General features: G+C 43.7%; 2 protein-coding genes across 5 annotated transcripts; both read left to right on the forward strand.

Annotated features, from left to right (window-relative positions):
- Positions 1 to 56: 56 nt before the first annotated feature.
- On the forward strand, positions 57 to 12,121 carry LOC124018458 (zinc finger protein 629-like; the record flags this gene model as incomplete). The annotated part of the gene is made up of 10 exons (XM_046333785.1): positions 57 to 167; positions 326 to 449; positions 7,124 to 7,326; positions 7,604 to 7,699; positions 7,797 to 7,892; positions 8,136 to 8,246; positions 8,541 to 8,664; positions 8,841 to 9,795; positions 10,010 to 10,068; positions 10,276 to 12,121. Coding segments are annotated over 10 exons (3,477 nt in total), but the record flags the coding sequence as incomplete, so codon positions are not given.
- si:zfos-932h1.3 (zinc finger protein 93) lies at positions 12,050 to 20,074 on the forward strand. 4 transcript variants are annotated; one of them, XM_046333777.1, is made up of 9 exons: positions 12,050 to 12,184; positions 13,127 to 13,329; positions 13,592 to 13,684; positions 14,720 to 14,815; positions 14,959 to 15,069; positions 15,240 to 15,357; positions 15,467 to 16,130; positions 16,232 to 16,290; positions 18,112 to 20,074. In XM_046333777.1, the coding sequence occupies exons 2-9, from the start codon at positions 13,192 to 13,194 to the stop codon at positions 19,626 to 19,628; spliced, it is 2,796 nt and encodes a 931-aa protein (XP_046189733.1). In that variant the 5' UTR covers positions 12,050 to 12,184; positions 13,127 to 13,191; the 3' UTR covers positions 19,629 to 20,074. The 4 variants fall into 4 exon arrangements, with proteins under 4 accessions (XP_046189733.1, XP_046189735.1, XP_046189734.1 ...); XM_046333779.1 differs by having other exon boundaries at positions 13,127 to 13,218; XM_046333778.1 differs by lacking the exon at positions 12,050 to 12,184 and adding an exon at positions 12,420 to 12,710 and having other exon boundaries at positions 13,127 to 13,218.
- The last annotated feature ends 129 nt before the right edge of the window (positions 20,075 to 20,203 follow it).

The raw sequence follows: 20,203 nt of genomic DNA on the forward strand, positions 1-20,203 counted from the left end.
GCAAATACTAGGCTAATTATTGACATGAATTATTACATTAATTTATTCTCTCCTAGGACGTGTTCCCTGTGGAATTTGGGCCCAAGTATGACACTGCAATACAGATGCTGATGTTAGAATTCCTTTCCAGACTGGAGAAGTTACTTCCCCTACCAGACCTTGAACAGGTAGTAAGAATGAATAACACCTTTATCTAATAAGCTTGGGGAATTAGAAGTCAAGAATAACAATCAATAATCAATCATATTTTCATGTTTAATAAACTGTGTGTTGGACATGAGTTTGTAGTTGTTAATGCTTTGAAACCATGTTCCTCTCTCTCAAGACTGCCTCCTTGTTAAGTGCTGTCCCCTCTGCCCTGGAGAAATGTGTACAGTTTGTACCTGACCCCAAACAATTGAGGACCCTGCTCCAGTACCACAGAAAGCGTGGACATTTGGACTCCATTGGTGAGTATCGTACAGACTCAAAGGATCCATAGCAGGTAGCCTAGAGCGTTGGGCCAGTAACCGAGAGGTTGCTGGTTCAAATATCTGAGCCGACAAGGTGAAAATCTGTCTTTGCACTTGAGCAAGGCACTCAACCCTCATTTTCTCCAGGGGTGCTGTATTACTATGGCTGACCATGTAAAACAACACATGGATTGGATTGGCTGTGCCAAAATTGCAAATATTTGAAGTATAAGCTAGTTGTACATGATGCAAATATGAATTGTGTAAAATGTCATTTTGTATTTGTGTTTTTTGGCACAAGTGCTTGATGAATAGTGTCTCGTAAGTCATGGGTTGGGCACCAAATGGAATATGAAACTGAAATTAAATAAATAACAATTATATAAGATTGTGAAAATGCAATTGACATGTATAACGTTGGTCAAACACTGTTGCAGAAAATATATTAATTCAGTTTAACCTGTCTTTTGTCTCCCCCTTGCACAAAAAGGAACTCCATCGTCCTTTGGTGACTACATCCTCTCCTCTCTGTCTCTCCCTCCACATGTACGTGTGGTGACTGCCACAGAAGTAGATTCACTTTCAGAATGTTTGGCTAGACTGGAAGGAAAAGGGTTGGTGGAGGGTACAATAGAGAAAAATGGAGGACTACTTGCACCAGATGAAGATCAAAGAGACGCATTTACTGAGAAGGAGCCTGCTATGAATAGGAAGCCTGTAAGTGTGGAAACGGACAATCAAGCTGTCACCGGAATTCATGTTCAAACCTCAAAACAAAGCAAAAGGCTGCAGATTAAGAAAATACGGTCAAAAGTACAAAAGCCATGTAAAACGGATTCTTCCGAGCGTGCAATCCAACAGCCATCCTCCTCCAAGGTGCACACCTCCCTGAGGAAGTCATGCAAAAAAGGCCCATTCAGGAAGACATGCCCCGACTGTGGGAGGACGTTTGCTCGAGCCACGTCCTTTAGAAGGCACCAGCGAAGCCACACTCAAGATCATGATTATAGGTTTAAGTGCCTCAAATGTGCAATAGGCTTCAAGGATCTTTATGATCTGAAGAGACACCAGCAAGGAGTTTGTGAAAAGAACCTCTCAACTTTGGTTGATTGGGAAAATAAAGAAGAGATCCCACAACCCTCAACTAGCAAATCTCCGAACACATCACCCCTTAAGACGCTCTCTCCATCAGGTCTAACGCAGAAAAGACCTCTGGACACCAAAACATGCTCTTTGTGTAGGAGGTTTTTCACTCGTACTTCAGACATGGCAAGGCACATGAGATCCCACTCAAAAGAGCATCCATTTTGGTGTGTAAATTGTGATAAGAGATTCAAGTATTCATATGATTTGAAGAGGCACCAGAGAGATTTGTGTAAGAAAGTGAACCAGGAAGATTTAGGTCAGGTTGGTCAAAACTTGTCACAACAGAAGGGGAAACGGCAGCCAGAGAAAGATGAATCCCAATCAATGGGTAGCACTGGGTCTCTTGGCACTGACGAAAACCCACAACCATCTCACAAACCGCTGTCCGACTCAAAAACCTGTTGTGTCTGTGGTAGGATTTTGACTCGTACCTCAGACATGGAAAGGCACTTGAAATCTCACTCAAAGGAGCGTCCCTTTCATTGTGCTATTTGTGAGAGAAGTTTTAAGTACAAAGATACCTTGAAGAAACATCAGGAAATCCTTGGCCACGAGGGCATCCTAGAAGACTTGGGTCAGAGTGTGGACCAGCAAGAAGTGGAAGTTAAAACGGAAGGTTGCAGCAGTCCTCTCACTACCAAGGAAAACGACACTGAGCCCCTTATCACGGCTGCTACTTCAGTGCCGACTCTCAAAGAACCCAAACCATGCACTGTGTGTGGGAAGATTTTTAACCGTGCTTCAGGAATGGCTATTCATATGAGATCCCATTCAGAGGAGCGTCCTTATCAATGTGGCAATTGTGAGCAGCGCTTCAAGTACATGCATGGTTTAAAGAAACACCAGAGGGATATCTGTCTGAAGGTGAACCGAGAAGAAGCATCTAAGTTGGTGGACCAGCAACAAGAGGATGCTACTCCAGAGGAGGCTGGTGAACTGCTAGCCACTGATGACACAAGGGCAGAATGCAAGGAGGAAGAAAGAAAGGTGGTATTCAAATGTGATGAATGCGACAAGGAATTCAAAGGCTCATCCTCCCTAAGGACACACAAACGAATTCACAACCCATTCTATTGCTCTGATTGTGGAAGGATATACCCAAACTCCATTGCCTTTGACAGACACAAGCTGATGCACAAGGAAATCCAGTGTACCATGTGTGAGAAGACCTTTACCCTGTTGGGGCGTCTGAGAGAACACTATCTGCATCAACATAAATTCACAGGCCCATACCCCTGCTCTCAATGTGAGAAAACCTTCACTCAGTTATCATACCTTGTCATCCATGAGAGGGTTCATTCAGGAGAGTACCTGTACCAGTGCTCTGTTTGTCCAGAAAAATTCAGAACAGCCAATTCTCTAACAATACACAGTAGGAAGCACACAGGAGAAAAGCCGTTCCTGTGCTGGCAGTGTGGAAAGAGCTACAGGGCCGCTTCTGAACTGTCGGTGCATATGGGGACCCACTCAGAGGAGAAACCCTTTTCTTGTTCGCAGTGTGACATGACTTATCGGACAAAGATTCAGCTGAATACACATATTGAGCAAGTTCACGAGGGGGTGAGATTTACCTGTACAGTCTGTGGAAAGCAGTTTTACAAAGCAGTGTCATTGAAAAGACATGAACTCACTCACACAGGAGAAAGACCATTTCCATGCTCTTATTGCGAAAAAACCTTCATCACAGCAAATGAAAGGAGATTGCATGAAAGATACCATACTGGTGAGAGACCATACAAATGCCAAGACTGTGGAAAGTCCTTCATCCAGTCAGGTTACCTGAAATCACACCGACGTCTTCACACAGGAGAGAAGCCATTTTCATGTAGCGTTTGTGACAAACGTTTCAGATTTTCTCATCATATGAAAAGGCACCAGAAAACCCATACAGAGAAGCATGTATGTGGGGAATGTGGGGAATCTTTCACCCAAATTCGATGCCTCAAGGCTCACCAACTCACTCACTCCCTCAATGAAAATTGAGTTATTGTTGTACATTTGCATATCAGTTGTTGAATGTTTTTTTTTCTTTTGGATAGATTTAATAACTAGGTCCGTCAGATAGTTAAGTGGATATTTTGAATAGATCATCTAAAATGTTGTGTAGAGTCGGTTGCAAGTATTGATTGTAAGTCATTTGTAAAGAGAATCTAAATGACCAATGGGCAACTGAATTTACTTGATGGACAAATCCACCCAAAAACATATATTTTGGTATTTGTTTCATTAGTCCATTGTTGACGTACAGTGCATTTGAAAAGTATTTAGACCCCTTGACATTTCGTTACATTACAGCTTTATTCAAAAAAATTGTTTTCCCCCCTCAATCTAAACACAATACCCCATAATGACAATGCAAAAAACTGATTTTTAGAAATGTTTGCAAATATATATATTTTTTAAACAAAAAAATGATAAAATATTTACATAATTATTCAGACCCTGTACTCAGTACTTTGTTGAAGCACCTTTAGCGGTTATTACAGCCTCCAGTCTTCTTGGGTATGATGCTACAAGCTTGACACGCCTGTATTTGGGGAGTTTCTCCCGTTCTTCTCTGCAGATCCTCTCAAGCTCTGTCAGGTTGGATGGGGAGCGTCGCTGCACAGCTATTTTCAGGATACTCCAAAAATGATGTATCTGGTTCAAGTCTGGGTTCTGGCTGGACCACTCAAGGACTTTCAGAAACTTATCCCGGAGCCACTCCTGCATTGTCTTGGCTGTGTGCTTAGGGTCGTTGTCCTGTTGGAAGGTGAACCTTTTCCCAGTCTGAGGTCCTGAGCAGGTTTTCATCAAGGATCTCTCTGTACTTTGCTCTAAACATATTTTCCTTGATCCTGACTAGTCTCCCAGTCCCTGCTGCTGAAAAACATCCCAACAGCATGATGCTGCCACCATGCTTCACTGTAGGGATGGTGCTAGGTTTTTTCCAGGCGTGACGCTTGGGATTCAGGCCAAAGAGTTCAATCTTGGTTTCATCAGACCAGAAAAGGTCCTTCTGTAGCTCAGTTGGTAGAGCATGGTGCTTGTAACGCCAGGGTAGTGGGTTCGATCCCCGGGACCACCCATACGTAGAATGTATGCACACATGACTGTAAGTCGCTTTGGATAAAAGCGTCTGCTAAATGGCATATATTATTATTATTATTATTATTAAAATCTTGTTTCTCATGGTTTGAGAGTCCTTTAGATCGCCTGCGTCCAGCACGGACCCGCTCAATGGCGAGCTGGGATCTGGATGTGGTCTTGGCACACATCCAATTCTGCCTTTCAAACCGTTGGAGTCTGCCTACCTGAAACACCTCTCTATGAAGGTGGCTTCTTGGTAGCGATTACTTCCATGAAGAGGGTGGGTGAGCTCCATGCTCTTTCAGTAAGTTCTGAGTGCTACCGGATGGACCCAGGGGGGAGTACATCTCTCCTCCCCAACCCTTTATTCCTCCCGAAGGTTCTGTCAGACAGGCATGTGAACATAACTTTTAACCTGTCTGCTTACGACCCCCCCCCGGCAGTGGCGGGGGATTCTGGGCCTCCCTCCGGCATGTTGTGCCCTGAGGGGGCACTGGCTGCCTATGTGGAGCGGACACGGTCAGTTAGAACAACAGACCAGCTCTTTGTCTGCTTTGTCCTCGTGCACTTTTTGCTAGGTACTATCAGGTCAACGTGGCACCTCCCTCTGCGGTTGGTTCAGCGGTCCTGGCCTCCCCTTCCACATTGACGGCCCCTGCGTCTCGGTCCCGCACTGGGATTTCGCCGCAGGCTGGTCAGGTATACCAATATATTGGAGTGATCCAATATAGTAAAATATAACGAAAGTTATGTATGTAACCACGGTTATGTGAGCTATTTGGATCACTCCAATCCTCTACGGTGCTAGAGTCACCTCAAAAATGATGTAGAGAAGGCATGTCGTGGCCATGGGTTCTAATATATATATAAATATATATATATATAAGAGCGGACCTCAGCCGTGACACAGGTGTACACGGGAGTAAATCTGTTCATCCTCGGATGTATCCCTCCGCCGCGGAGTGATACCAATATATTGGAGTGATCCAAATAGCTCACATAACCGTGGTTACATACGTAACCTTCGGTATTGTGTAGGTTGTAACATAAAATGTGGAAAAAGTCAAGGGCTCTGAATACTTTCTGAATGCACTTTAAAAGTTACATATCTTAAAATCTTGATTCCTGACAAGCGAAACACCATCAATGGACTAATTTACTTTTTTGTTTTAAATGTTCCTTTAAGCTACTTATCATAGTGGGTATATTCAGTCCAATAATTCAAGTATTGTTTTTTTCTGTGATAGCTGAACTTTTCATTGAGAATGCACTCTTTATTTTTATGGTTACATTTCTTTTAACCTTTATTTTAATATTGTATGAAACGTGCTGTATATGATTTTGTCATTTGAATTAAATTTACTTTTTTGGCAACAGGGAGTTTATTGCATTATATTAGCATCTGTGAGATGATTCACTGATTACTAGAGACGATATAGCCAGAGATTTGTATAACTAAACCAAGATAGACCACAGCCTGTAGTTTCCAATGGGAACAGATTAATTTTCGTAGGAAGAACAAGCAAGGAGGTGGGCAGAGCCAAGCACGAGAGAGCGAGATCCTATTGGCCCGTTCTAGAAAACATCTGCATATATCCGTTAGGGACCGCCTACTCTGAAATGCACGTGTGCAATAACTCAATTCGACTTTTCACTCCTAAATAACACGCTTAAAAAACTTTGACAAAACTTAGACCACTCTATTCATAGCATATTTTAGTTTTGGGAACAGAAAACTGTATTGAGATCAAATGTTTCATTAATGAGAAAATGTTCAGAATGTAGGCCAAAATCCATCTCGTTCCATCTTCTCCCATTGCCCGTCAGTGGGCTTCCGAGTGGAAACTTTACAGCGGATGCTTCATATTTATACGTCCAGTCTCATTGTTCAATCTGTGATATAGCGTTTCCCATGATCGTAACTTTTATTCTGAAGGCGAATATAAACCGGAACTAATGTTTTTTTAAGCGACTTCCTGCAAAATGAGAAAAAAATAAGAATAACTTCCAGGTAAACAGATTTTTCAGCCAAATGAATCAATGATTGCTTTGGGTTTAGTTTAGGACGTCCCTGTGACTGATGATAATGGATTATAGGAATTTAACGGAGCCGGTGGTGAATACGGGTAAGTTTATGGATGTCGCAGGGAACTTATTGGAAGCTTCCACCAGACAGAAGCAGAGCAGGCAGGGGTTCCAGCTAGCAAGCCAACTTTCCAATTGTATCCCTGTAGCTAGCTACTTATGGTGTAACTGTATGGAATCAATGCATATTTCCATTTGTGATCGCTTTTATGCGATCTGAATTCAGACATAATCTATTTAAAATACAATGCGTAGTTCGCTATAGCAAGTAGTGTCAATGTTTTCCTCTTCTAGTCATAGCCTAGCAATGTGTGCTCCTGTTTAGCCCAGTCAGTGCAGCTGCTTACTGCCTGCGATATGTTCATTCATAGGGTTATCTTTTCCTCTACCTGCCCTGCGCCTGTTCATCCCACCGCTGCGGCTGTTTTCTGCAGCGATGTGGCAAGTGGCCCAACGAGGGGATATAATGGGATACGGGAAGCTGGAAGAGTTTGTGACATTTGTTACAGAGACGGTTCCAGAGCTGCTCGGTTTCAGACAGAGAACCCAGCTCATGTTGGGCTTACGAGCAAAGGTGAGAGAGAGAGGTGATGGTTATTTGACACTGTCGTAGCGCCCACACGCACACATTTTTCACTGTCCAAAAGGACCAGGAATGAAAACTACAAAATCTATATATTTCCGGATTTGTCCTGTGACTTGAAAAGAACATGGTTCATTTAGTAATGAGTTGCAAGGAGTTCTATTTTATTCATGAAACAACAGGTAATGGAATATTTGAAGAGAAAGGTTAGGCCAAGTTGTTCACCCAACAGTGTTCTTGTAGGATTAATCTGTGTTTTTTCCCCCAGTTGGTTTTGGAGTTGTGCCGCACGGAGCAGACAGCAGGACTTCAGAGCCATCTGGACAGGATCCACGCTGCAAGATCACATCCGGGGGATCCAGACGTGAGTCTTAAGATATTCCTCAATCCTCTGTAATGATGTTCTCTCACTCGATCTTGTCAGAATTACAGTACATTTATTCAAGAGGTTATTTCCCCAGTTTTGTTGTGCAGAAGCGGAAGCCTCTAAATCAAATTTCCTTGCACTGGTACAAACTCTTATCCAAGACCCAGTTGAGAGGGAACATTTCTTCCAGGTCAGTATATGGTTTTTTTAAACACCAAAGTTTGAACATTTGTATGGTCCGTCAACATTAGTATAACAAAACAGATGAAACCAGTAGTATCTAGGCTACATTTTATGTTTTATGTTTTTTTGTGATAATCAACCTACCGCTTCATGTTCTTAGGCTACATTTAATCTTTGAAAGAAAAATTCTATGTGAAAAGTAGCCAGCCAAATAATTGACCCCCACTGTCTTTTTCATCTCTCCCATTAGGAAGTGTTTCCTGTAGACTATGGACCCAAGTATGACTCTGCCCTGCAAGGATTAATGTGGGAGTTTCTCTCCAGGCTGGAGCAGCTCCTTCCTGTACCAGACCTCAAACAGGTACTCAGGCAGAACCTCGTCAATAGACCACTCCTCAGACCTCCGTTATCAAGCATGAGCTTGTGAATGAAGTTGTCTTGTTTGAATCTGTGCAGTGCTCCACATCTCATGTGGAGCACTGCAGCACTCTTCACAAAACGTTGAATTGGTTACTCAGTATATGTATTAGACATGATGAGACATCTTGGAGCATTTTATTTAAGATAATGGGCATTTAGAATATTTTATTTAAGAACAACTGGACCGATTTTGATTGATTGCATATTATATTAATGTGTGCTCCCCATCTCGTAGACAGTGTCTTGGCTCAATGCTGGACCCTCTGTCTTGGAAGAGTGTGTCAACTCTCTATCTCAGCCTCTGCAGTTGAAGACTCTACTGCAACATCATAGAGAACTAGGATATTTGGACACCAATGGTAAACCACTTTAAAAAAATAATAATCCAGAATTAGTAAAGGAGGTATGCAAATTGTTACATTTGAATGATTCAAGGAAATGCTTTTAGGATTGTTACATTCCCCCTTTATTCATATCCCAGCAGTTTATTAAAATAACATCTCACTGTAATCGTCTCCTTTTACCTCTCAATCAGCAACTTCTTCCTCCTCTGCTGGCGACTGCATCTTCTCCTCTCTGTCTCTCACTCCGGTAGTGGTGGCGGCCACTAGAAAGACAGAAACAGAGATCCAATCAGAGTTGATGGATGGTTGTATGGACCCAGCCTTATATGGTGAAGAGATGGAAACAGAGTCTGTAGTAGTGACTGAATATGCAGAAGTGGAGCTGGGGACCAGTACATACACCAGAGAGGAAAGGGAGTTTAGTATAGAGAAGACTGAGTCACAGAACCAAAGAGACAGTCAGGCTGACTTGAATGGGGAAGAGCGGGAGATGGTAGCCAATGCAAGCGAGGAAGAACGTCAAGAGGGAGAAGTGGAGGTTATTTGTGAGGAAGTGGGGCATCCTAACGGAGACACTGAGCTTGTTTCAGAGGAAACCAGTGCCATGAACACAGAGGAAGCCGTTTTCTGCGCAGAGGTGGGGGATGTGTGTGTGGATCTGGAGTCAATGAATAGAGAGGTGGAAATGATTTATGAGGAGGAGGAGCATGTTGAACATCCGGAGTTAGTTGGGCCTATATGTGCAGAGAATACAATTGACAGACCGTCCAACCACTATGAGAACCCACATGAAGAAAATGATTTCACAGAGGGGCTTGAGAATGATGAGCAGGAGAGAAATGAAGCTGGTTATGTCCCCCAAACTGTCACGGATCAAGGAAGTTCCCAATGTACGCCACAAGAAGTAATGAACCAGCCAGAACTGGTTCCATCCTGTCTGCACCAAAAACCCACATTAGGGTTCCAGAGACTGGACGTCAGTGTCCTGCCTCTCCAAATGTCCTCCCACTCTCAACCATTGAGAAGAAACACAAGACTCCAGATGAAGACCGTGGGATCAAGAGGTCCCAATGGAGGGCAGCTCAAGGCATTGGAGGAGGCTAATGGGACCTGGGGTGTCCCTTTATACCTGTCTCCAGACCCAAGGTAAGAATGAGGGGTGGGAGAGGACTTAAGGTTTTAAAGCAATTTCACCATTTACTTAAAAGGATCACAATGGAAATGCGTCATTGACTTCATTGTGTTATCCCTGTCACGTATTAAAAATGTTTGTACTTTCTATGGCTTTGTTAAACTGTCAAATAAAATCAATCAAGTGCAGTGTCATTGGACATCAATTGTGCTTTATCGCTATCTTTAGGGAAGACTCTGAAGACCTCAGCGCCACTTATGACAGCTCCACAATGAATGGAAATAAAGGTTTGCAATGTTATATCAACACAAGGTTTCTATGGTACTATAGGTACACTTGGATATCGTTAGAATTCTCTGAATGTTTCATCATTTTAATTGAATAGATTTGGCAATGTTGAATATGATCCAGATTCCTGGTTTAGAATAAATTGGATTATAATTTTTGAGGACTTTCTAAATATACAGTATGCTCCTTTCTCTGTTCCCCTGCAGGTGGGACGGTGGAGGCTCCCTCTCTTGTCTTCGCCTGCTCTCAGTGCTCTTTTAACCATGCCGACGAGGTGAACCTCCGGCAACACCTTAAAGCGCTTCACCCAGAGGAGTACAGAAGGATGCTTGCTGCTGGAGAAAATGAAACAGAAACCCCTCCAGGGTCTTCCAGCAGCACCCCTCTGAACCCATGTCTCTCAGACATTCCCCACATACTGGGGAAGTCTGGCAAGCATACATCACACTCCAAAACATGCTCTGTGTGTGGAAAGACCTTCTCTCGAGCGACAGATATGAGGAGACATCAGAGATCCCACACTGGGGAGCGGCCTTACAGGTGCACCCAATGTAGGAAGACTTTCCAGTATTCCTTCGACTTGAAAAGACACCAGCGAAAGGGCCTAGGGTCAAGGCCGTTACAGTGCTGCGCGTGTGGAGAGAGCTTCGATCGGGAGGAAGATCTAAAGACACACTGCAGTGTGGCTCATTTAGCAGATTCGCCAGTCTCTGATGACTTTGGGATCAAGTTAAACCTCCCAGCAGGCCTTGATAGTGAGCAGTGTCCCAGCGAAGAGGGTGAACACAAATGTCCAGAATGTGACATGTCTTTCTGTCAGATATCCCAAATGAAGCGACACCAGCTGATTCACTCTGGTGGTGACCCGCTGCAGTGCAACCAGTGTTTGAAGAAATGTCAAAACTCGGATGCCCTCACAAAACACATGCAAATGCACAATGGCGCGCGACCATTCCAGTGTTCAATATGCAACATGAACTTCACGCAGCTAGTTTGTCTTAGGCAACACTATTTGAATGCTCATAAGGAAGAGGGTTCATTTCTGTGTTCCCATTGTCCTAAAAATTTCTCAAGGCTATCGAACTTGATCAAACACCAGAGAACTCATACAGGTGAGCGGCCTTACCAGTGCTCTCATTGTCCAAAGAGATTCACACAACTACAGATCTTGACTAGACATGAGAGAATTCACACAGGAGAGAGACCATTTCTTTGCCCTGACTGTGGAAAAAGATTTCTGTCCTCTGGTGAATTGTCAAAACACCTTCAGTGTCACTCAGAGGAGAGACCCTTCCCTTGTCTGGAGTGTGGAAAGACTTTCAAGGCCAATCGGTTTTTAAAGAAACACTTACAGACTCATACAGGGGAGCGTCCTTTCCCCTGCTCACAGTGTGGGAAGAGATTTTCCAAGTCGACTGATCTGACCAGGCATAATCGCATGCATACAGGGGAGAGGCCACATATGTGCTCTCAGTGCGGTAAAAGTTTCTTAACTTACTCCGAAGTGGTGAAACATCAGCGTTACCACACTGGAGAACGACCATTCAAATGTGAGCAGTGTGGGAAAAGTTTTACCCAGTCCTGCTATCTTACAGTACATAAGCGTATACACACAGGAGAGAAGCCCTACTCCTGCAGCGTGTGTGGAAATCGCTATAACAGCACCACTCCACTGAAGAGACACATGCTCAGCCACACGGGAGAGAAGCCATACGTGTGTGCTGAATGTGGGAAGGCTTACAACAGATTGCATCTTCTGCGTACACACGAGCGAACTCATGCAGCAGTTGAGGCTGTTTGTTGACGATATTGCTGTGTCATTGCTATTCATATGTTGTTTTTTGGAATGTAAAGTAAGACAGGCCATTTGTATTAGAGGCCTGTAACAACAAGAGTTGAGCCTCATACTGTGAATTGTTAATTCTGTCACAGCTTGGAACTTGATTGTATATTTGAGATGTGCTTTTTGCTGCCAGAAATCATACATCAAAGGGCATATTATTTTATTTAGATTACGTACCTTGTTTTGACATTAAAAAGAGAGAAGTATTGCACACCTTCCTTTGCAGAATGAAGAGGACAGTTGCTACCAGTACACAGGCTGGTTGTTGAGAGGCAAGTTTAGGCCTCTACTCTTATGTTAAAAAATTAGGGAAGATATGTATTCTCAAATGTAGGCTCGAGTGTTGTCTTTATGGCTGATATACATAATATTAACCAATCTGCTATCTCGGGTCAATAGACGATACAGTATTTCCTTTTCTAATGGACACATTTTGGCTCATCAGCACCCCCAGAGGCAAAACTTCTGTATCTTTAACGGAGTATTCATTAGGTAATAAAGGTAATAAAAGTAACGTAGCTTTTTTTTGTCTTGCAGTAGGCTACAATATTTTTCAAAGGGAAATCAACTCAAATCTAACAGAGCCATGTTAGTAGTAATGACTTCTATTATGTAAAAAGGTACAGGCGGAACGAAAATTGAGTCCAGTCTTGGGTACCGGAAGTTTTGGGGAAGTAGATCGATGTTACTTCGCTCGTTGGGGAGCAGTCGAATAATTTTGTTCTCAAATTATTCTGCGCTTTTACATACGTATATTTATAGCCATGGATGCATGTGGACTATCTAAAGACGTCAATGGTGTGTAATAAAATAACTTCTAGATAACGTTACCATGCTAGCTAATATCTGCAGAACTAATATCAAAAGCTCCATGTAAAAAGTGGCATAGTTAGCTATCAGTTGATCCCCGGCTAAAATCGGTTGTTATGACTGCATTGTTAAGCCAAGTGTGCTTGTAATCCTATCTAACTAGCTATCAATTTAAAGTAAAGACAATGTGAATGGTAAAGTTATTGCTTAATGCAAATTCATCCTGACAAAGGCTAATGTCTGATGCTTCTATTCTATGGAGCCCCATCCTGTAACGACGAGATTATAAATTATTGTCCGCATCATTAGCTGACAGACATAATGATATATTACTACTGTATATATTTTGAACAGTGTTCTGACTTCTGATTGAATGTTTGTCCATTTGCACACCTACATTTCAGATCCAGTTCTCAGTCTTTCTTCTCTGCACCTCCTGGTTCCACCCTTGCGGCTCCTGTCTGCTGCCATGTGGCAGGTGGCTCAGCAAAGAGATGTGAGGCACTATGAGAAGTTGGAGGAGTTTGTGACTCTGGTGACAGAGGCCATTCCAGAGCTGCTGAGCCACAGACATAGAGCTCAGCTCATTCTAGGTCTGAGAGCACGGGTGAGAGACGAGTCAGGGGGCATAGGGTTATTCAGTTGGCTGGAGAGCCCTGAAAAGCGCAAATGAAATATATTGAACAGAAGAGAGAGAATTTCCTATGATGATGAGTAGAGAATTGGGTCTGTTCTATACATTATGTACCTGTCTGCAATCCTATGAATGGGTACTCCCCACCTGAGTTGATTGAGAGATGACAATGACATGGTTTCTCCAGCTACAGGTTTGTACCACAGTTAATACTTGTTTCTACTATGTGATTCAGTTGGTTCTGGAGCTGTGCCGAGGCCCTGCCGACCCTCAAACCATCCAACCTTACCTGGACAGCATGCCCACTGTTACTCCAGGATGCACAGGAGTAAGTGGGCTATAGTCCTATTATCAAATCAAATTTTATTTCTCACATATATATGGTTAGCAGATGTTAATGCGAGTGTAGCGAAATGCTTGTGCTTCTAGTTCCGACAATGCAGTAATAACCAACAAGTAATCTAACTAACAATTCCAAAACTACTGTCCAATACACACAAGTGTAAGGGGATAAAGAATATGTACATAAAGATATATGAATGAGTGATGGTACAGAGCGGCATAGGCAAGATGCAGTAGATGGTATCGAGTACAGTATATACATATGAGATGAGTATGTAGACAAAGTAAACAAAGTGGCATAGTTTAAGTGGCTAGTGATACATGTATTACATAAGGATGCAGTCCATGATGTAGAGTACAGTATATACGTATGCATATGAGATGAATAATGTAGGGTATGTAAACATTATATTAGGTAGCATTGTTTAAAGTGGCTTGTGATATATTTTACATCATTTCCCATCAATTCCCATTATTAAAGTGGCTGAGGTTGAGTCAGTGTGTTGGCAGCAGCCACTCAATGTTAGTGGTGGCTGTTTAACAGTCTGATGGCCTTGAGATAGAAGCTGTTTTTCAGTCTCTCGGTCCCAGCTTTGATGCACCTGTACTGACCTCGTCTTCTGGATGATAGCGGGGTGAACAGGCAGTGGCTCGGGTGGTTGTTGTCCTTGATGATCTTTATGGCCTTCCTGTAACATCGGGTGGTGTAGGTGTCCTGGAGGGCAGGTAGTTTGCCCCCGGTGATGCGTTGTGCAGACCTCACTACCCTCTGGAGAGCCTTGCGGGTGTGGGCGGAGCAGTTGCCGTACCAGGCGGTGATACAGCCCGTCAGGATGCTCTCGATTGTGCATCTGTAGAAGTTTGTGAGTGCTTTTGGTGACAAGCCAAATTTCGTCAGCCTCCTGAGGTTGAAGAGGCGCTGCCTCTTAGAACAGAACTTGGTTGTTTTCCAAGTGGATTTGAGTGCACACAGCCACTATGTGATGTGATGAGATGATTGTATCTGTTTACTGTCTTGCAGTACAGGGACGCAGAGGTGGAAGCATCTGAATCAAATTTTGTGGTGCTTGTCCAATCACTGCTGAAGGACCCAATCGAGAGGGAGTGCTTCTTTCAGGTAATTTTACACTCTGCGCTGTGAGCCTCTTGCAGGACCGCGCTGCTTACGCCAAGGTTTTACTGAAAACTATGGGAGTTTCACGCCCGGGAAAAGTTACAATCCCTCGCCTTGCCTCCATTTAAATAATGTTCCCCCAACAGGAGGTGTTCCCGGAACAATATGGCCGACAATATGACACAGCGGTGCAGACGTTAACATGGGAGTTCCTCTCCAGACTGGAACAACTGTTTCCAGTACCAGATCTCAAGCAGGTATTGAGCATTGTGGCATGCATAGCTTCTGGCAATTTAGCCTTTCTGATATTGGATGTTGCATAAATCTAGCACAGGTTGGGAATAGTACATTTTGGGAAGACAAACACAATTCTTTAGGCTACGGTGATTGAATATAAAATGCATTTCTAAAACACATTCCCTTTCAGACCGCGACATGGCTCAGCTCTGCCCCTTCAGTCCTGGAGGAGTGTATGCAGTCTACCCCAGAGAATCTGAACCTCATTCTCCAGCACCATAAGAGTTTTGGACATTTAAAAGAACCTTGTAAGTCTCCTGTAATGATTACCAAATCATGATGCAACGTTTTGTAGCACAGTACTGTTTAAAACTCACAGGTCTTTTTACGACACAGTTCTTGTCTTCTCTTGTTCAGCTGCTCTCTCCTCCTCCATGGGTGACAGCATCCTCTCCTCTCTGTCCACCCCTAAAATGGTGGTCACCACTGAGCCGACCACTTTTGTCATCCGGTCAGAGTCGTCACATAACTCGGCAGACGTGCTGAGCCACATGTCTTTAGAGGACACTGATGCGGTAGTAGTAACAGTTTACACTGAAGTGGAGGTTGGAACAGAGGTGGAAGAAGAGATTGTAGAGACGATGAACGAGGAATACGTATCGTCAAACGCCTCTCCACTGCGGGAGGAGGTGGTTGAACTTAAAGCTGAGGATATGAATCTGGAGATGACAGTCGTTGAAGAATATGGCTACGTGGGGGAGGAGATGAGTGCAGCCGAGGAAGAGATGGACACAGTGAGTGTTCCGGTGGAGCAAGCAGATGAAGCCGTTAATATCAGTGAAGACATTGGAACTGGGACAGAGACTGTAGCAGTCAAAAAAAATGTCCAAGATGAGGTGGTGGCAGATCAGGACGGCCAATCAGAGACTGTGATTGTATGTGGGAACCAGGAAGGGAAGGACACGTCCCAAGTGGTCAACTTTCAAACCCAACAACCTGCGACGTCAAATGTGAGGCGGTCTACACGGCTGCAGTCGAAGACGCCAAGAACTTGGAGGAGGAAAAAGAACACTGAGAACAAGTATGAGTGATGATTAGAGAATAGGAGTACTGTCATTTAAAAAGGAATCTGCCATTTTGTCATCAAATTAGTGATATTTTTGTTTTCGTTTTTAATCACAGGAACAACGGTGACGCCTCAAGCATGGTTTATGTCAACTCACCCAGGGGAAGAGAAGCCGGTAATAATGATCTCTCCAACTATTCTGATAGTGACTATTCTGACAGTCATCAGGAAAATGGTTACATACAGTGAAGTCAGAAGTTTACACACACTTAGGTTGGAGTCATTAAAACTCATTTTTTAACCACTCCACAAATTTCCTGTTAGCAAACTATAGTTTTGGCAAGCTGGTTAGGATCTACTATGTGCATGACACAAGTAATTTTGCCAACAATTGTTTACAGACAGATTATTTCACTTATAATTCAGTGTATCACAATTCCAGTGGGTCAGAAGTTTACATACACTAAGTTGACTGTGCCTTTAAACAGCTTGGAAAATTCCAGAAAATTATGTCACGGCTTTTGAAGCTTCTGATGGGCTAATTGACATAATTTGAGTCAATTGGAGGTATACCTGTGGATGTATTTCAAAGCCTACCTTCAAACGCAGTGTCTCTGCTTGACATCATGGGAAAATCCAAAGAAATCAGCCCAGCCAAAAATTGTAGACCTCCACAAGTCTGGTTCATCCTTGGGAGCAATTTCCAAATGCCTGAAGGTACCACGTTCGTCTGTACAAACAATAGTACGCAAGTATAAACACCATGAGACCACGCAACCGTCATAACGCTCAGGAAGGAGACGCGTTCTGTCTCCTAGAGATTAATGTACTTTGGTGTGAAAAGTGCAAATCAATCCCAGAACAACAGCAAAGGACCTTGTGAAGATGCTGGAGGAAATGGGTACAAAAGTATCTATATCCACAGTAAAAACAAGTCCTATAACGATATAACCTGAAAGGCCGCTGAGCAAGGCAGAAGCCACTGCTCCAAAACCGTCATAAAAAAGCCAGACTACGGTTTGCAACTGCACATGGGGACAAAGATCGTACTTTTTGGAGAAATGTCCTCTGATCTGATGAGACAAAAAATAGAACTGTTTGGCCATAATGACCATCGTTATGTTTGGAGGAAAAAGGGAGAGGCTGCAAGCTGAAGAACACCATCCCAACCGTGAAACACAGGGGTGGCAGCATCATGTTGTGGGGGTGCTTTGCTGCTGGAGGAACTAGTACACTTGACAAAATAGATTGCATCATGAAGTAGGACAATTGTGTGGTTATATTGAAGCAACATCTCAAGACATCAGTTAAAGCTTGGTTGCAAATGGGTCTTCTAAATGGACAATGACTCCAAGCATACTTCCAAAGTTGTGGCAAAATGGCTTAAGGACAACAAAGTCAAGGTATTGGAGTGGCCATCACAAAGCCCTGACCTCAATCGTATAGAAAATGTGTGGGCAGAACTGAAAAAGCTTGTGCGAGCAAGGAGGCCTACAAACCTGACTCAGTTACACCAGCTCTGTCAGGAGGAATGGTCCACAATTCACCCAACTTATTGTGGGAAGCTTGTGGAAGGCTGGCTACCCAAAATGTTTGATCCAACTTAAACCATTTTAAAGGCAATGCCTTATGTAAACTTCTGACCCACTGGGACTGTCATTCTCTACTATTATTCTGACATTTCACATTCTTAAAATTAAGTGGTGATCCTAACTGACCTAAGACAGGGAATTTTTACTAGGATTAAATGTCAGGAATTGTGAAACCTGAGTTTTAATGTATTTGGCTAAGGTGTATGTAAACTTCTGACTTCAACTGTACATATTCACAGTAGCAACAACTGAGGGACCAACATTTGGAAAAAATATGAATGTTTGGAAGATGTATTGTATGTCTTTCATTGTGTGGTCTCAATATATTTTTCAATGAGCATGCCCTTTATTTAATTCACAAGCCAGGTAAATAAAACTTGCCTTGTTTGACTTCTGTCTCCCAGGTGGATCTGACAAGGTGACCCCCTTTACCTGCCCTATGTGTGCCTACCACAGTCTGGAGGAAAAGAGCCTTCACCTCCACATGCAAAGCATTCACACAGAGGAGTACAACAAGCCCAATGTGTCTTGGAAAAACAGAGCAGCGGTTTCACCATGTCCTGACAACACTGGCCAGATATTCACATCAATCAAACCTCTCCTTTCTTCAAAAACTTTAATAACCGAAAACTCTGAGAATCAAACCGGTAATGCTGGGATTCCCACGAAAGCAAAAGGCTACCAAAAGTCCCACACATGTGCCACGTGCGGTAGGCTCTTCACTCGCTCCTCCGATGTGAGGAGACACCAACTCACCCACACGGGTGAGAGACCTTTCCACTGCTCTCAATGCGACAGGACCTTCCAGCATTCGTGGGACCTGACCAAGCATGAGAAGAAACATGGTGGGACATCCATCTCTTTCCCCTGCCAGCAGTGCGGGAGCTCCTTTGCCAACCTCCGCTCTCTGACAACCCACCACAGAAGTTCCCACCTGGGCGAGAGCGACCTACCCCACCTCTGCTCCATCTGTGGCAAGAGCTTCCCCTCCTCCTCTGAGTTGCTGGAGCACAGAAAGAGCCACGGGACCAGCCTCCAGTACATCTGCCAGCAGTGTGGTGAAAGCTTCCACTCTCTGCTGGCTCGCTCCCAACACCGGCAGACCCACCTGGTCAAGCGGCAGTTCAAGTGCCCGCACTGCGACAAGAGCTATACGCGCAAAGCTGATGTGAAGAGGCACATGTTCTCCCACAGCGGCGAACGACCACACCAGTGCAACCAGTGTGGGAGATGCTTTTCCTTCCTCTTCCTGCTCAAGAAACACCAAATAGTTCACACGGGCGAGAGGCCTTTCCAGTGCTCCTACTGTCCCAAGAGGTTCACATTGATATCCATCCTGAGCAGACATGAGAGAATGCACACCGGGGAGAGACCCTTCCTCTGCTCTCAGTGTGGGAAGAGCTTTCTGTCCCAGGGGGAGCTGTCCAAGCACCACCGCTCCCACACTGATGAGAGACCGTACGCTTGCAATCAGTGTGACAAGAGGTTTAAGAGCAAAAAATCCCAACAGGAACATATCATCTCCCACACCGGCGTGCGCCCTTACCCTTGCTCTTACTGTGGGAAAGGATTCACCAAACCCTACGCTTTGACCAGGCACCATCTCATACACACAGGGGAAAGACCATTCCCCTGCGTCCACTGTGGGAAGACATTTCTCACCCCCGCAGAGGTACAACTACACATCCGCATTCACACCGGGGAACGCCCTTACCCCTGCCCTGATTGTCAGCTGAAGTTTAGGAGTTCGTCAGACTTGGCACGACACAAACGCTTTCATACAGGGGTGCAGACATTTGTCTGTAACCAGTGTATGAAAAACTTTCCCACCTCGTCCAAACTGAAGAAACACATGGAGAACCACTCGCGGTCAGAGGCAGTCCAGAGCTCAGACTTTGGAGATAATTCCAACCAAGCGTGAAGTAAGGGCAGCAGCACAATTGGAAAAAATGGCAGACACAATTAAAGTAAATTTACCTTCACAGCTATGATATTCTACAATGTCTCTGTCAAGGAAGGTCTTTCAACACCATTAGATCTCTAAAATAAGTTATCTTGTCAGTCTGGCTCATGGCCATTGAAATATAGCTGTCAATTATTATTTTGTCTGATCAAAGGGAGTTGCAACTCAATCATGTCCTTGACTTATTTTATTGTAAAACTAAATCAGTGCTATGATCATCCAATTAGTCAATCAGTAGCTGGTCTATTAGAAGAGCTATTAAATTAAAATGTTTGTCAATAACTTTTGAAGAATGTCAAAGATTAGTAAAATGTTCTGTTACGGTAATGAACCAGCCTTAGGTGGATGCCAACTTGTCTCCTTGTCTTTTACAGTTCCCAGCACAATACATGTGTTTTGTTCTACTTTGTAGCCCTCTGTCTCTCTGACACACATACCAGTAATTCAAATGAAATCAATTGGGCGGGGGAACAGGTTAGGCCCATGTAGAGAAAACAATAGGCTTTGGGTAGCTTTGTGCAGTAGATCTGTTG

The sequence above is a fragment of the Oncorhynchus gorbuscha genome, unplaced genomic scaffold (genome assembly GCF_021184085.1).
Source record: "Oncorhynchus gorbuscha isolate QuinsamMale2020 ecotype Even-year unplaced genomic scaffold, OgorEven_v1.0 Un_scaffold_525, whole genome shotgun sequence".
NCBI lineage: Eukaryota > Metazoa > Chordata > Actinopteri > Salmoniformes > Salmonidae > Oncorhynchus > Oncorhynchus gorbuscha.